This window comes from Engraulis encrasicolus, chromosome 18, assembly GCF_034702125.1.
Source record: "Engraulis encrasicolus isolate BLACKSEA-1 chromosome 18, IST_EnEncr_1.0, whole genome shotgun sequence".
Lineage (NCBI taxonomy): Eukaryota > Metazoa > Chordata > Actinopteri > Clupeiformes > Engraulidae > Engraulis > Engraulis encrasicolus.
This window is the reverse complement of record NC_085874.1, coordinates 45,510,192-45,527,691: the sequence shown is the minus strand read 5'-3', so window position 1 is coordinate 45,527,691 and position 17,500 is coordinate 45,510,192. Positions and strand designations below refer to the sequence as shown.

At 42.6% G+C, this 17,500-nt stretch overlaps 2 protein-coding genes across 4 annotated transcripts in view; one reads left to right on the top strand and one right to left on the bottom strand.

The window, feature by feature from the left end:
* mark3b (MAP/microtubule affinity-regulating kinase 3b) overlaps window positions 1-4,590 on the bottom strand; it is a 131,407-nt gene extending 126,817 nt beyond the window's left edge. For all 3 annotated transcript variants that reach the window (XM_063223690.1, XM_063223691.1, XM_063223692.1), the window contains exon 1: window positions 3,875-4,590. In XM_063223690.1, the coding sequence (XP_063079760.1) occupies window positions 3,875-3,925 (51 nt within the window). In that variant the 5' untranslated portion in view covers window positions 3,926-4,590. The remainder of the gene's footprint in view (window positions 1-3,874) is intronic.
* Window positions 4,591-8,411: 3,821 nt separating this feature from the next.
* Window positions 8,412-17,500, top strand: part of LOC134469430 (chloride intracellular channel protein 5-like) — a 37,370-nt gene continuing 28,281 nt past the window's right edge. Inside the window, exon 1 of the mRNA XM_063223688.1 lies at window positions 8,412-9,156. Coding sequence (XP_063079758.1) covers window positions 8,509-9,156 — 648 coding nt within the window. The 5' untranslated portion in view covers window positions 8,412-8,508. The remainder of the gene's footprint in view (window positions 9,157-17,500) is intronic.

Here is a 17,500-nt window from a genome sequence, read left to right as displayed (position 1 = left end):
AGACAGACAGACAGACAGACAGACAGACAGACAGACAGACAGACAGATAGCCAGACAGACAGACAGACAGACAGACAGACAGACAGACAGACAGACAGACAGACAGACAGACAGACAGACAGACAGATAGACACACAGACAGTCAGAGAGGCAGAGACATGCAGACACAAAGAGAGGGAGATGCAATACTTCAGTACAGTCAAAAAGTCCAAATATAAAAAATGTACCGCCACTACTTCAGTAGACTGACTAGACAAGACATGCATAACTCAGTTGCAGATGTTGCCTTCATGCAAATATTCATGAAAATGAAGGAGGAGGATGTGAACAACAGGTAGCACAAATGTTCATAATGAACGTGGACTTGGAGGGAGGGGAAAAAGTGAAAGCATGAAGGAATTTGCAGCCTCAAGGTGTGGGGAGGGAGGGGTGAGAATTTAACCAGGGCAGGCAGCAGGCCTTGGTTTGTGCATGTCCTGTGGTAGCTTTTTGTGATACGCACCGGATTCTCATGTGCCCTCTGCTTGTAGGGTAGACCGATTAAAGTTGAGTAGAGGGTACCGTTGAGGTAAATCAAATATACTGTGTAACAACAAGACTCTGATCTGATTCCAAAGTGTAGGCATAACATAAATGACAGTCCCAAAACATTTGGTGACCATATCAAAGATTGTGTAATCTCTGGTTATGTTGACATTCGCTTCTTGTCATACCTTTGTGCTTTGTCCCACATCGCTGGCCGTAGCCTCGTACAAGTAGATGTACATGTGCATGAGAATCCGGTGTGCATCACAAAAGCTACCACACCCACAATGCAAGTGTCAGCTAGAGTGTCTACGCCGCCTGCGAGTGTCTTCCCAGGTCACCCTGTCTGTCTGACGCTGGCTGAGGAGACAGGTCATAGGTCTGGTGGCAGTGGTGGGTGGAAGGGGCGCTACGCTACCAGTTTCTTCACATTACATTACATTAGGCAGACGCTTTATAACCAAAGCGACTTTCCAAAGAGAATCACACACAGACTTTTCTAGAACATTCAGTGCCTGACCTTCCTTCCAGACCCTGCCTTGTGAGAGATAAGCGCCATATGGGAGCGAGGCTTGCATTCCTCAAACAGAGAGACAGACAGACAGAGAGAGAGACAGACAAACAGAGAGACAGACAGACAAACAGACAGACACACATACAGACACATAGATAGACAGACAGACAGACAGACAGACAGACAGCTGAAGGTTTTGGATGTTGCCAGGGCATGAAGAGAGCCGTGTGCCAATTACTCTTGTTATTTAAGACTGAAATGAGTGTAATTAACTACTAATAAGCGTAAATCAACACACCCTGAGACACTACGCTCACGCTTGAATTAAATTGTATGACAGGCAGAAAAAGAACAGATGCCACTCACAACCTCGAGCCAAATCACTTGGATGATTTTTTTGTTTTGTTTTGTTTTGTTTTGTTTTCGGAGGTGTTGGTTGACTTGAAACTGACATTCCTAGATTCGGCTTTGGCCCATCTGATGGATGTAAAGAGGAGGACAGCGCACATCATGCATGACAAACTTTGAGGGCCTCATCATCAGTGTAATTTGCATATGGTGCAAATTATGTATAAATTAAGCTTGTCCATGAAAGTGACCCAAATTAAGATATGAGGTGCAATTTTTTTCTGGGTTGCCTTGAGCAAAAGGGAAAAAAGCATAGCAATTTATTCTCCGAAGAAAGAGAGAGAGCGCTAGAACTAGAGTGCGTGACTGCCCTCATTTCTTTTGTGGTTTTAGGAGTACAACATTGCTCAGTCTGGAATAAGCCATACAGGAAGAGGCTTTCGTCTAGATATTGCACAGTTTCCTGTCCAAAAGGGTGCATTTGTTGCTAGAAATATTACAACTTTCTTTAGGGCTATCCATGTTCTCAGCAAAAACAAGGGCGCAGAAGGCGGGAGACCCCATTTCCAAAAGAGGAATCTGTGCAGCCGCACACAAATAAAAGGTGCAGCATCTTCCTACTATGTGCAATAAGGTTACATATCCAGATGCCCATTACAACCGCACTTCTGCAGACAAATAACTTGTCACATAACATTTGCACACAAAAAAGAACTACGCCACAAAAAAGGGGGAAAGCTGAAAACTATTTGTAGGTGACAGTCAATGATCATCTTCTAGCCACCTCCTAAGGCAGGACAGAAAAAAACAACCAAAAAACAACAACAAAATATCAACTTACAATAGTTATGCGATGCCTCTTTACTGAGTGGGAGCCCTTCATCCTTGCATTGGCAATCTGAATGGCATTGAAACACACCGCTCGCCCGTATTTGTGTTGACTGCCACTCATTGATCCGCCGGTTATCAGTGATGTGCAGGGAAGCGTAAAACCATTTTGGGCACCTGCCTTTCGGCTTAAACTAACTAACTACGAGGGAGAAATGTCCTGAGCTCGCACGTTGGCTGCCTCTCTATCCTTATTGCTCACGGTGCAGCCCTGAGAATCTAGGTTGCTTCTGGGCACCCTCAATGACGCTATTAATAATGATCATTGCACACGCATGCCCTGGGTGAAACTGCGCAATCGCCAGCAGGTAAGCTTGCACACATGTGCGCAGTTGGGGAGGGTAATACCTTTGGTATAGGAGCGCGCATAAGTGGATGTGAACACATACGTACAAGTAGTATTACTGGGCATACAGACTGAGACTCCCAACGGAGTTCGCTCCCGGACGTGCGGTCCCCGGTGTTTCTATCACTCCCGGACTTGCGGTCCCCACCCGATTATATTTCACGTATTATACTGCCACATACAAGCAATTTAGGGTTAGGTTTAGGTTTAGGGTTAGGGTTAGGTTTAGGGTTAGGGTTAAGGTTAGGGTTAGGTTTAGGGTTAGGGTTAAGGTTAGGGTTAGAAACAAAAAACTAACATCAACAAGATAACTGGCTCCGTAATATGGCGGTGGTACCGTTAGTCTGGCTAGTGGGAGCGAGATGAAATGGGAGTGTAATGAGATGGGAGCGTGAATCTGGGAATCTATTACTGTAGGGAGAATACCCACTGATTTCCTGCGCCCAAATAGAGCTAAATGAGAAAACTTGGAGCAGGAAATATATGTTTTGACCAGCCCCACACGAGACATTATGGAACGTGTTAAGGGGATGCGAGGTTGGTCACGAGAGGCTACCACATCACTTTTGCATTTGTCAAGCACACGACACTGTTAAGCTTCGCGTGACCTACATTAATTAGGAGGACTAGCAGCTACATCAAGGTGGTATTAGATGGGTCATCTTAAAAGCAGTCAGGATAAACATTAGACTTGTCGGCACTTTAGTCACCGACATGGTACCAAAACACTCACAGCTGTCCAAAACAACTTCAGAAAAAGTCCACTCACTGCATCAACCTTCATGTTTTGGACACCAAGGCATTGCTTTATCAGTTGCCCATCGGCATGCGTGTTTACTGTGCACAGTTAAACTAGGCCTATCTTTAGGTAAAGGGGCGCATCTTTCCCTACGCAAGTCAAAATGCACTGCTCATGAAATCAATACAAACACACAACTTCCGATATGCGTCATCACCACCACTAGTCACAATACCTGATGATACCCAGAGCAAAGTGGAATGGTATCCGCTAACTGGAGCACTTGTTTGAAATGCAATTAAATTAAACTATATACGAAGAGTTGTCAGCTTACTCAAACTGGCCATAGTTCAGCGATAAGAGTGTACGTTAGTGCACAAATGTCATTCTTTTCTCCAGGTAACCTAGCTTAAAAGCACACAAGAAAACATGAGCCGGAGGACAAACTGGGAAAGGTAAGGTAGATAGATCACCATGAGAGCGCACGACATACACACTCACTCCGCATACTTACATTTTCAGTGTCACGTTCATTGACCGTAGGTAGTGGTGTTCTTGTTGACATTTTACAGTCAGAATATCCGAAGTGGTTGGTTGCGAGTCACGGTTTGGTTTTGCAGCACCTTACTTGAATGGTTGGAAAGCGACCCTCCAGTTGTTGATGAAGACCATGGATTCGATCGACATCAGAGGCAAGACAATCAAATCCAAGGATAACACAGGTCGGAAAGTAACCCGAATCCAGATTAAGGAAATAAATTCAAGAACCGCATTACAGTAGCTGGGTGTGCTATATACTCCACACGTAGAACAAGCGGAGACTTGACAACTCCTGAAAAAAAGTTGAGCGATCAAATGGCATAACAGTCTTCTATTGAGAAGTATTCTCTGTTAAAAGAAAAAAATCTTCTTGATGTTAATGTTGGTAACTCCAGACAAAACACTTAGTAGACCCCCGTAAACTGCACACAGCGTTCAGACAAGGAAAAGGGGAGGGGAGGGGGAAGTTCGCGTAAACCGGTCTCAGAATCTTCTGTCAAGTTTTGCTGTCTAACTTCCTGCAAATGTTCCAAGCCACGAAGCTCCAACAGAAACGTTCCTCCCGGTTTATGTCTGCATATTAGGCCCAAAACTAGATTAAAATCCTCTCATCGCGACAGTAGACACAGCTTTGCTAGATAGCTAGATCCAAGATGGCTGCTCACTTGCAGAAGAGTGCCAAGCCAAACCCAACAGCTAGAGAGGAAGTGAGGACAGAAACGGCTTTAAGCTCATTGGCGCTGTAGCAAGAGAAGCGCTGTTTGTTGTTGCTAGGGTGATTACTGGGTAGAAAAAAAAATCTATCAATACCTGTTGTAGGCCAACTAACTTACGTAGCTGTGTTGAAGGCCGTCATGAAGATAAACTCCTTGTCACCCCAATGGATAAGTGTGCAATGCAATAGGTTCCTGTTGTACATTTCTAAAAACTATCAAAGAGCAAGTGTTATGTTCCTTGATACTATGTAACAACTACAACACGTGATAGGATCTTCTTTGATACTCTGTAACAACTAGGCTACTATAACACGTGGTAGGGTTTTAAAAAAATGATCAGACTGACGGACCCACTGTTCCTGTCCCTATCACCTCCTGTGTAGACTATTAGGTTAGGCCTAAAATCTGGGCCAGTCATTTTTTGTTACTAACCACACACTCAGGTCAAAGTGGCTTGTAAGGTGTTTCCACGTAGCAGGATAATTTTTTAGCAGGGTGTTGTTTTTCTCCTGTTCAGGTGTAAATGCATCATGTGCATAAAAATAAATCCTCCATTGTAACAAATGTGTTTCAGACCCCTAAATAGGATATTTTTTACTCCTGCTTTTTATACCTGGATTTTAGAGATCTGCTATGTGGAAACGGAAGGCCAAAACCAATGCAAAACCAATGCAACCAGGAGGGGAAAAATCCACATATAGCCTACATATAAAAATTTCCAGCTACGTGGAAACAGCACCTAAGTTGGTCTTTTCTACCAGCTCTTAAAATTTCACCAGCGTTTGGCTGGTTGGTTGGTGTTAATTGATCCCCCCCCCCCCCCCCCCCCCCCCCCCCCCCCCCCCCCTGCGAATAGGGCCTAATTATGAACAGGCAAAGGGAGAGAGCTGTCACAGACTCAAACACACACCTTCAACTTCCTATGTGAAGAAGACTTGGGAGGGAGTGTCGGCTAATGTGTAGAGTTCAATCACATGTCAAGCCTGACCTCACCCACTTCTACAAAGCTGTCATTGTATGGGCCAGAACAGAACAGCTCCTCAAACAACCACTCCTCCTCTCCCACACTCTCCTTCAGATCAAACCCCATCCATATGTCTGCCGAATCCACCGACACAGGAAAGCTCGCGCCCACATTGTCATGGCTGTTTCCTTAATTTCCCGGTTGAGCTTTTGTTGTGTGTAGGCAGTAGCCTACAGAAATAATTTAAAAAAAACAATGCATTTAACATAGGCCCTATCTGTATTAGATCATGCAAGTTTTCTTTCTACAAGTTTAGACTACTTACTTACTATTATTACAGTCAAATATAGTATTGGGTCTATATAATATCCAATTGTGTTAAACTAATTACAGGCCTAACACAGTAGGCCTAATAATAATAATAACAATAATAGGCATGAACAACATCAAAGCTATTAAAGGGACAGTTTGGTCAATTTCAACATGCAGTTGTATTGCTCACGCTACCCTTGACTTGTCAGTACCTGGTGATGCCACATTTTTCGTCCCAGCCCTTTCCGAGATATGAGCAATTCTAATGGGGGCAGCGTTTGTTTACATTTTTAAAAAATGAAACATAGGCCAACTCCAAATATTTTCCCAAAAGGTATTGCTGTTTGCTAGTTGTCTGCTGATGTTTTATAACCTTTTGGATGTGTTTGGGAATAAATAAAAATGTTTTTTTGAAATGTAAACAAAGAGCTGCCCCCATTACAAGGACCAGGATCTCGGAAACGGCTGAAGAAGAAGAAAAAAAAATTTCAGGCACTGACAAGTCCAGGGTAGTGTGAGCATTACAACTGCATGTTGAAATTGACCAAACTGTCCCTTTAATATTAATATTGTAGTCTATGACAATTCACTTCTGTTCAGGGCAATAAGACTCTTACCTGACTCTTGCCATCTGATATGCTCTCGCATACTTAGACTCATCTACCACAGAAAATGTAGGAAGGGATTGTGCAGCATCTACTTTCCAGAGCTGTATCTGCTACTTTCTAGTGGATGGCTCTATCTAGTGGTATATTACGGTATTGCTATGTCCCTGTAGGTTGTTTACCTGCTGCATGCCTGCTGGCAGTGTCATGAAGAAGACTGAAAGTCTGTTCTTGTCCGTCCCTGTAAACAAAATACACGCACTGTCTTTAACACATTTCACACGCGACAAAATAGATACAGTAGTCTATGTTTGTCTATGTTTTGCTAAAACAAATCCATGGTTCCAGCGAGCTACTGCAAATCCTGGCAGCTTTGTAATGATGGTGGATTCAGGTCTCTCAGAAATGATGCTATCTAGCCTACCTATGTAGGGCCTACCGTCAAGGGCGCCGGAACGATTTTAAAAGCGGTGGTGCATTTTTTTTTCTCATTTAAAAAAAAAAATATTAACAATGTTACCGCTGCTGCACTCCACTCATTTGTCTTCAGTAAAAGTTGAGAAAGCCTCATTTAGGAAGCCCAAAAGTGGGGATACAAATACACCACTGCATCCCCCTTACTGGCACCTATAGGAATACATACGAAAGCTCTGAATAGATTTTCATTATGCACACGTCACACCGAAACACACAATTATCCCACACATCCTCTCTCTCTCCCTCTCCCTCTCCTTCTCTCTCTCTCACTCACACACACGCACACGCACACGCACACACACACACACACACACACACACACACACACACACACACACACACACACACACACACAGGCTTCTGATACGCTCCTAGTTGCACTTGTGGAGGTGTGGGAGTTGTAAAGATCGTTTATGTGCTAAAGTCTTACCCTTGGAGTGTAATTTACAATGCTGATTACACAACAGCAAAGCAGCAAATGATTTACTTGGTAATGTTCTTAGTGAGTTGTTGCGATTAGATGTTGCTGTTAGACTAAGTGGGCAGTTTGTAAGTTGACACTGTCTGAGGATGCTGTCTGTCTTACAGCACTTTTTTGTGGTCTTTTTGTGTGACTTACATGTTTTGTGGTTTAAGGCCTACCTGATAACATGGATAAACTGCATACGCATGCTTCACATTATCCTTTAATACTTTTCTGTGTTGAGCATTCCAAGAAGAACAAACACAGGCCTAAATGGAAATAGGTGTGTGTGTATTTGTGTTCTTGTGTGTGTGTGTGTGTGGGGGGGGGGGGGTCAGTGCATAATTTGATTAGCCTGCTTGGGAGTTACATGTTGCCTACTTGGACGTTTCATTCACTGTAGCCTACTGAGAAGATTCAGTGTTTGTCTAGAGCTATAGCCTACTCAAGATTCAAGATTCAATAATTTATTGTCATTGTCAAAAGGCAACGAAATTGTGTTTGGGGTACAATACTTAGCAGGAGGTTTTCAAGTAAAGAGGTAAAAAGTGACACCAGTGCTTGACCACCACCACCACCCCCCATCCCACTTAAAGTGCAGCAGAGATTAAGTGCATAATGCTCGACACCCCCCCCACCCCTCTCTCAAACAAACACACACACACACACACACACACACACACACACACACACACACACACACACACACACACACACACACACACACACACACACACACACACACACACACGGAAATGTCCAAAGGATAGATGAGTAACATTTTAGGCACATTTTACTCCATCTCAGACTTTGAGTTCTCCAGACAATGTTGTTTGTCTTTCTTTAATCTCAATGTCATCTTTTCATATGTCGTCAAAGTGAATGTTTGTTCCTCACTCCTAAGGACTAGCCCACAGGGCAAAGTCCAGTTAATATGTTATCACTGGAACCTGCCCATGCGCTCATCTCCTGCGGCAACAGGTGCACGAGAGAGCACTAGAGAAGGCGTCAGGCGTTGACACTGGGACTTGGAGAAGGACACGCGGACACTTTAAATAGCCTTGCACCGAAATGGATAAAAGTGGAGAAAATCTCTACGAGGAGGTTGGTCAGGAAAATGCCTACGAAAAACCGGACCCCATACCGGAACCTCAGTATGTTAATAACCAGGCAATTTATGAGGATCCGGCAGACCCCAAAGACGCGATTTACACGGAGGTTGCCATTCACTCATCACCAGAACCAGAGCCCGCCGCTTCACCTCAGTATATGAACACAGAGCCGGCGGCTTCGCCCGAGTATATCAACACACAAGAGCCCATCTACGAGGAGCATCCAGCTGACAAGGCACAGGCGGGCAGCAGCTCTTCCAGTGAGGATGAAGCGGAGAAGGCAGAAGAGGCCCAGCCGGTGGCCGCAGCACTGGTTGCAGATGAAGAAGCTGTTCCAATGGCAGTCAACGGAGACGCAAGTCTTTCCAGGAGGTCATCTTCATCTTCTTCAGCGTCTTCCGAGCACAACGCTGACCCGTGCGACGACCCGCCACTTCACGAGGACAACGCGGATGATGGCCTGCTCATGGCCTACACGAGACCGGATTCGTCTCCGGAACCCGAGGAAATCGTTGACTACAGCCTCAAACCAGTGGAAAACAATGTAGTCGAGGAGACCCCACCAGCCACTGATCCTGACACGCCAGAAGTCGCTCTTTTCGTTAAGGTATTCCTGAAAAAATGAAGGCAAATGTGTCGCGTTGCCATTGTATCTCCAAAATGTTACATTTATTTCAAATTCACGACAAAGAGTGAAGGTCGTTTTTTAGGCGTGGTTGCATGATAATGGTTACAGCCTGTGACTAGTTGACTATGCTGCATGACCTTTGAACTATGTTGCTCACCTCTCACAGCCATAGGCCTACGCAGCCGTGGATAAATCTGAAACAAAAAAGTAGACATAACAGCTGCAGATCAAGAGACAAATACTGATGCAAACATTGTGATATTTTCTGTTTACAATATTTTCAACAGTGAAAAGCTATGCCCAAGAGATAGGCCTACTGAGTCATATAAGGCCCTGGTGTTTCATTTTAATTCACACATTTAAAAGATGAGCCTCAGGCAAAACAGTCAAATATTTTACCATAACCAAAATTATTGCATGCATAATTGCCCAGATAGGTTCAAATAGCCTACAAGGCATTTGCATGTATGGGTGCAAGTTAGTGGAGTGTGAAGATATGCAACTGACACACAAGGCAGTTCATTGTCAACATCAGGATTTGGGGCGAACAGCTGTGATTCACTCAGCTGCTTTTGTTGGGCGTTTTCCCCTATATAGTGCTCTCAGGAATCCCAGGCGCTGACTTCTGAGAGTTGGAGATGACAATAGCACTCGTGCTCCGGGCGACCCTGTGCCGCAAGAGTGTTTTAATCATTAACCCTGTTAACTGTACAGTCATGGAAACATGGCTGAACCCTGTGGTTGAACAAACGAACCCGGCGGGTCCCTCTCTTTACTCTTGCGATAGTGTAGGGGAGAACTATAATGAGAGCAGAGGGGTCACATTGCTGATTGAGTAACTGTGATTGCAACTGAGATTGTGAATAATGTATTTCAAGCTGTGTTTCTCTCTGGGACCTTGTCAGAAAAAGAAGCTGTTTCTAAAACAATGACCAAAACTTCTGTTAAGGTGAATTATTAATTTGGAGTTAAACATGGTGAGCAATTTCATTACAATAATGCTCTTATTTCGTGGCCTACCACAAGACATCATCACAAGACAGAATGTGCTCCTCGATCATTAGGTAGGCCTTTTTTGGTAGTGATGGCAAACTGCCAACACATGTATTTGTTAGCTGTCTTGATGGACAGACATAAAAAGTATATACAGTATATTAGAAATATGATACAAAGATTAGGCTATTATTAATGTGTATTAGCACTATATTTTTAATAATATATTTATTAATAGAATTGGTTTCCCATGCAATTCCATGACACATGGAGAAACCATAGACAGCTGAATAGCTGGCTCTGACAGATCTGTCTTTATCTATTACAACCTGTAGGGAGTAGATAGAGGCATTCATCACTTTGTTATCTGCTTACAATCAGAAAATTGCATGAGCACACACACGAAAGCACAAACTACACTACACTGCACTACACTGCACTACACTACACTATACTGCATGCACGTCCGCACGCACGCATTCTCACACACACACACACACACACACACACACACACACACACACACACACACACACACACACACACACACACACACACACACACACACACACACACACACACACACACGAGAGAGAGAGAGAGAGCGAGAAACACACAGGACCACTAATAGCCTTATTATATGGAATACCCTCGTGGCAGCTGGCAGGTGAGGAAATAATCATAATAAATGTGTTGAACTTGCCGCATTCAGCCAGGGTCTATCCCTTCCTCATTGTACCTGGCCATGGGTGTGGATCATTTGTAACATTGGAGTTATATACCTGTCACAGTGTCACATAATGTAACCCTGGCATAGATTTAACAGAAATGTGCTTGTATGAAGAGAGAGAGAGAGAGAGAGAGAGAGAGAGAGAGAGAGAGAGAGAGAGAGAGAGAGAGAGAGAGAGAATGGGTGTGGATCATTTGTAACATTGGAGTTAAATATACCTGTCACAGTGTCACATAATGTAACCGTGCCATAGATGTACCAAAAAGTGGGCAAATATGGAGAGAGAGAGAGAGAGCGAGAGAGAGAGAGAGAGAGAGAGAGAGAGAGAGAGAGAGAGAGAGAGAGAGAGAGTGGGGGAGTTAATATACCTGTCACATAATGTAACCGTGCCATTATGTACCAAAAAGTGTGCTTGTATGGAGAGAAAGAGAGAGCGTGAGGGGGAGAGAGAAAGAGAATATATGTCAGTCTGGACAATGAAAGTAATGATGGCAATGATGTTTGTTATGCTAGTGCTTTCCCCTGATAAAAGAGCAAATTGTGGGCACATATTAATACTTTATATTTACGTACATTTATATTTATATTTTGTTCTAAATAAAAGGAAGCTGATTACTTACACAAAATTGGGGCAAAGTACAGTAACTGGCTTGGGAAACGATGGGTTCATTTAACTGATCACTGTCATGTTAATGATGCTGTAGTAAGTTGTACAGGGTCAATGTTTGCCCCAGGTTAATGGATGTGACAGCAGTAATTGCCACCTATAAAACGTTTGGAATGTTATTTAGAAAGTAAAAAGCCAGTGTTAATATAACTCTTAAAGTGTTAATATAATTCTTAAAGAGTTACTTACCGTAAGATATCATTTGGTCTGAACAAAAAATAAAGTTACTCGTTGGTCAATGGAACACTTTCAGAGTTAATTCTACTACATATTGTGAGAGCTTTAGCGTTAAAACACTGACCACTTGTGGAATTTGTATGCAGAATTTTGGCACCATTGTTCAGAGTTATTTTACTGTCCACAATGTTGTGAATAGTCAATCAGGATTTATAGTATGTGTTTATGACACCCATACTTTACTGTGTAGGCCAGGGGTGGGGAACCTTTTTCATTCGAGGGGCCACTTCAAATTACACCAAGGACCGTAAAACTCCTCCGAAGGCCATACTATGAATACAAACCAGGATTTCCCCCTGCATTTTAGACCTATATTGAAAGCAGCCACATTTAAAACCGACCCCACCTTCTCTAGAAGCCCTGAATGTAATTTAATTGTAGTGCAAATGGACTTTCTAAGAGTCCTTTAAAAATATGTCATATCTCATGTGAAGTTGCATAACATTAAAATTATATCAGGGGCTGGATAAAATGGCCCCTGGGGCCGTCGAGACATAGGTTCCCCACCCCTGGTGTAGGCTCTAGGGCCGATTCCTGTCAGTTTGGCACCTTGGGTGTCTGTGAACATAGTTGGCCTTAGGGAGGCAAATTAGCGATTAATTCATTAATCATTAGTTGATAGCCTTATCGATCGATAATTGTGAACATAGTTGGCCTACATCTTTTGGAGCAGAGCTGATATAGCACCTATATACTGACTGTAGACGAATAATCAATATCAATGTACTGTAAATGCGTTATTTTACTTGACGTTTCAGTTATGTGGGACTGTCTGGCGCTATTGGTTAAGACATTTGGCGTCCTTGGCGAGAGAGCCTTGCTTGCCTATGCCTACTAGCCTGATTATCATCGACTTTCAAATCTCTTCGAGACTTGGTCTGACCAAGAGCATAACAATTAACATTTCTCAAACAGCATGGTTGACTCGCCTCCCTTGGTATATGCTAATGGTTAAGTGGGAGGAGTTCCCGATTTTTCGGGAGCTCAGAAGGTACTTTCATTGCTCTTGACCTGACTAGGAGCAACGCTAAGGGTGTTGTGTCACTAGGAGGGCACGGCCTGGCTAATGCCTACAGCGTCTGTCCTGGTATGCTGTTGCATTAGCATTGCACCACTAGAGGAAGCTGTCATGCCGTTGCTGTGCACAGGTGAAGGAGCTGCATTCAATTGCAATATAGGCCCTTTCTCAATGCCCAGTGTTCTAGCCTTGCCAGGACGTGAAGCGCCCAGTGATTGGATACTCTTTGGTGAACTCTTTTGGCGGAGTATCCAACCACTTTCCTTTTGCATTTGTTTTTTTGTGAAGCACATTGAGTTGCACCTGTGTATGAAATGCGCTATAAAAATAAATTTGACTTGACTTGAGAAAGAGCCCCAGACTGTCCACATAAGCTGCTGGACAGAAAGGGATGTGATCCATAAAAGTCTGCACACTGTATTTTATACTTTTGCGCTTTCTCATATCCATAATGAGTCACCTATGTAGACTAGGCATTTATTTTTTTTGTGATCAACAGTTTTCATTTTATTGAGACGTTTTGAGAGTACAAAGGTCAGTAAAAGTGGTATAGTGTGTGAATGATTACACAATATAAACTAAATAAAATAAATGCATTCCCCAAAAACAAAACAAAACAAAGAAAACACTTACACATAAGAATAAGTAAGTTAAATGAGACACGGGATAAGACCAAATGAAAAGGGAAAAGGGGGGGGGGGGGTAGACTGGGCATTTCTATAGCATGACACTTAAAACTTCCCTTCCTACCAATAGCTTTAGAAAAAAAACCTACACAGAATAATATATTTTAAATCCACAATCTCATAATGACAGCACACCAGAAATGGGTGGACTATTTGATGGTCTGGCACCAAGTTACATTGTGGTGTCTTTGACCTGGTCCTAAATTAAGGCAAAGTGAGCATCTGTGTGTGTGGCCCATATTCTGTACACAGTAAGTTATGCAGTGATGATTCAACATTCACAGTGTAGGACCACTATAGTGTTAAGCTAAGGTTATATTGGACTAAACGCAACACAATTTACCATGGCATGTAGTGAAGCCAAAGTTAAAGTCAAAGTGAACGTTATTGTCAAAAAATCTATGTAATAGGTTTTACACATTAGATTGAAATTTCGCTTGACCAGCCTCCAATGTCAAGTCAAGTCAAATTTATTTCTATTGCGCATTTCATACTCAGGTGCAACTCAATGTGCTTCACATAAAAAAAGAAAAAGAAAAAAGTCAAAAGAACATTTACAACACCAACATTAAAAACATATGGTAAATAGAAAAACATAAAAAGAACAATACATTTTTAAGAAATGTGTTTAAAACATTCAGATAAAAACATATGGTAAGAAATAAACATAGAGATAAAAAATGATATAAAATGCGAGCTAGTTAAAAGCATCTGAAAACAGCTTTGTTTTGAGTCTAGATTTAAAGGTATCAATAGTCGGTGCATTTTTTACGTTATCTGGAAGCTGGTTCCAAAGCTTTGAAGCATAGAAGCTAAAGGCTGCCTCTCCACACTTTGTTTTGACTTTTGGAATCACCAGCAAATTCTTCTCTGTAGACCTTAGTGACCTGGTTGGTGCATACAGCTGAAACATATCCAGTATATATGTGGGTCCCATTCCATTTAATGATTTAAACACAAGTAGCATTGCCTTAAAATCAATTCTGTAGCTTACTGGGAGCCAATGCAGCGATCTTAAAATTGGAGTAATGTGGTCGAACTTCCTTGTTTTTGTTAGAACCCTTGCTGCTGCATTTTGTACAAGTTGAAGCTGTTTAATGGTCTTTTTGGGGAGGCCAATAAAAAGACTGTTACAGTAATCAACCTTACTAGAAATGAAGGCATGTATTAGCTTCTCCAGGTCATGTTTAGACATAAGGCCCCTAAATTTAGAGACGTTTTTTATGTGATAAAATGCAGACTTAGTAATAGCTTTCATGTGACTGTTGAAGTTTAGGTCACTGTCAAAGAGGACCCCAAGATTTTTAACTGTTTCCCTTGCTTTCAGTCCCTTCGTTTCAAGGATAGTAGCAATCTTTTGTCTCTCCTCTCTTTTCCCAAATATAATTACTTCAGTTTTATCTGTGTTCAGCTGGAGGAAATTGTGAGACATCCATTTGTTAATTTGGTCAATGCAATGATAGAGTGATTCAAGGGGGGTGTAGTCATTGGGGGACATAGATAAGTAGAGCTGGGTATCATCCGCATAGCTATGGTAATTTATGGAGTTATTCTCGATAATGTGTCCCAGTGGCAGCATATACAGATTGAACAGTAGTGGTCCCAGAATGGAGCCCTGGGGGACACCACAATTCAGGGACATTGGTGATGAGGTATGTCCTCCAATGGTGACAAAAAAACTTCTTTGTTCTAAGTACGATTTTAACCAGTTGATTACTATGCCTGTAAAGCCCACCCAGTGTTCCAGTCTATGTAGTAATATGGCATGATCAACTGTGTCGAAAGCTGCGCTTAAATCTAATAGCACCAGGACGGATGATTTGCCAGCATCAGAATTCAATCTTATGTCATTCATAACTTTAATAAGAGCTGTTTCGGTGCTGTGGTAGGCACGGAAACCTGATTGAAACTTATCAAGGCAGCTGTTAGACATTAGAAAGGCAGTTAATTGGTTAAAAACTATTTTCTCTATTATTTTACCCATGAGTGGTAGATTGGATATGGGCCTATAGTTGTTAAGTACCAGTGGGTCCAGGTTGTTCTTTTTCAATAAGGGTTTCACAACGGCTTCTTTCAGACAGCCTGGGAATATGCCTGTTTGTAGTGAGGTGTTGATGATCTGAAGTACATCTGGTGATATTAGATGTAAGACGGATTTGAAGAAGGCTGTTGGTAGAATATCTAAGTCAGATGTAGAGGAGCTAAGACTTTGTACTGTTCTATTAAGAATGTCCACATCAGCTAAATGAAAATTTCTCATGAGGTTATGATTTAACTTCACCGTAGCAAGTTGGTCCGAATCTTGGGCCGGTTGCACATGTGTGAGTATGTTGGTACGTATTTTTTCAGTCTTTCCTTTGAAAAAGGATGCAAACTCATTGCATTTGCTGACTGAGAGGAACTCATAGGGCATTTGATTTGGGGGCCTTGCTAGCTTTTCCACAGTGCCAAACAGGACGCGTGCATTATTAATATTTCTGTTAATTATGTCAGAGAAAAAATATTGTCTAGCTTTAGAAACTTCTTGGTTGTATTTCGAGAGTGTGTGTTTATAGATTTGATAGTGGACTTCAAGTTTGGATTTACGCCACTGTCTTTCAGCCCTTCTGCATTCTTGCTTTAGCAATATAACTGTGGGATTCATTCTCCAAGGTGCTTTTTCATGTCCCACTTTTTTTTTTTTTTTTTTTTTTTAACTAACATATAGATAAGACATTGACAATGACGCAAATGTATTTTCTAAGGTTCCTTTACAAAATATGCCATATTTCATGTGAAGCTGCATTAAAATTATATCGGTGGCTGGATAAAACGGCCTCAAGGGCCGCAAATGGCCTTCGAGACCTAGGTTACCCACCCCTGATGTAGGGTAAGGATATCGGTCCGATATTTGCATATTTTAAGTGTATCGTATCGGCCAATACGCGAGTGGTTTTGGCCGATACGCAATATTTATTATTTTATGTAATTCTGTTTTTTTTTTAAAGCACCAAGACACTTTATTTTTGTATTACTTGATTGTTAGACATAACTTGATTGTTAGAGTGGGTGTTTAAATGTTACAAGTTCTACCTCAATTTGATAATGTTAAAGGAATGTTTATTTTTTTTAACTTGAGACATGGAATATTTGTCATTTTTTAACCCATATCGGCCCCAAATATCAGGTATCGGAAATCGGTTATTGGCCAAGGGTGATGGGGAAAAAAAAATCGGCCATTAAAAAACCTGTATCGGGCGACCCCTAATGTAGGGTATGCTAAAAAGAAACACGTCCACCTCACAAGCAGAAGCAGAGCCTCACAAGCAGAGCCTCATGCCTCATTGATGAGGGAATCTTGTCCTCCTGGGTTTCAGAGGGGCCGATATCAGATGTAACCCAGCAAGGACCTGCAGCCCTACGACATCTACAGCTACATCTGTGGAGAGAGAGAGAGAGAGAGAGAGCAGGAGAGAGAGAGAGAGAGAGAGAGAGAGAGAGAGAGAGAGAGAGAGAGAGCAGGAGAGGGAGAGAGAGAAAGAGAGAGAGAGCAGGTGATTGAGAGAGAGAGAGAGAGAGAGAGAGCATGAGCAGGAGAGTGAGAGAGCGACAGAGAGAGAGAGAGAGCAGGAGAGTGAGAGAGAGAGAGAGAGAGAGAGAGCAGGAGAGTGAGAGAGAGAGCATGAGAGGGAGAGAGAGAGAGCATGAGAGGGAGAGAGAGAGAGCAGGAGAGTGAGAGAGAGAGAGCAGGAGAGAGAGAGAGAGAGCAGGAGAGTGAGAGAGAGAGAGAGAGCATGAGAGAGAGAGAGAGAGAGAGCATGAGCAGGAGAGTGAGAGACTGGGGACGGCTGGCTGGACGGGCATTAAAAATGCATGTTGCTCATTCCTCCACATCGGGTTTCTGGGACAGGCACACGTCACAGCACAGCACACCACACTACACAGAGGGGGACCAGCCGCAGTAGCAAGGGTGTTACTCTCACGGGATGTGTTTTGTGTGTGTGTGTGTGTGT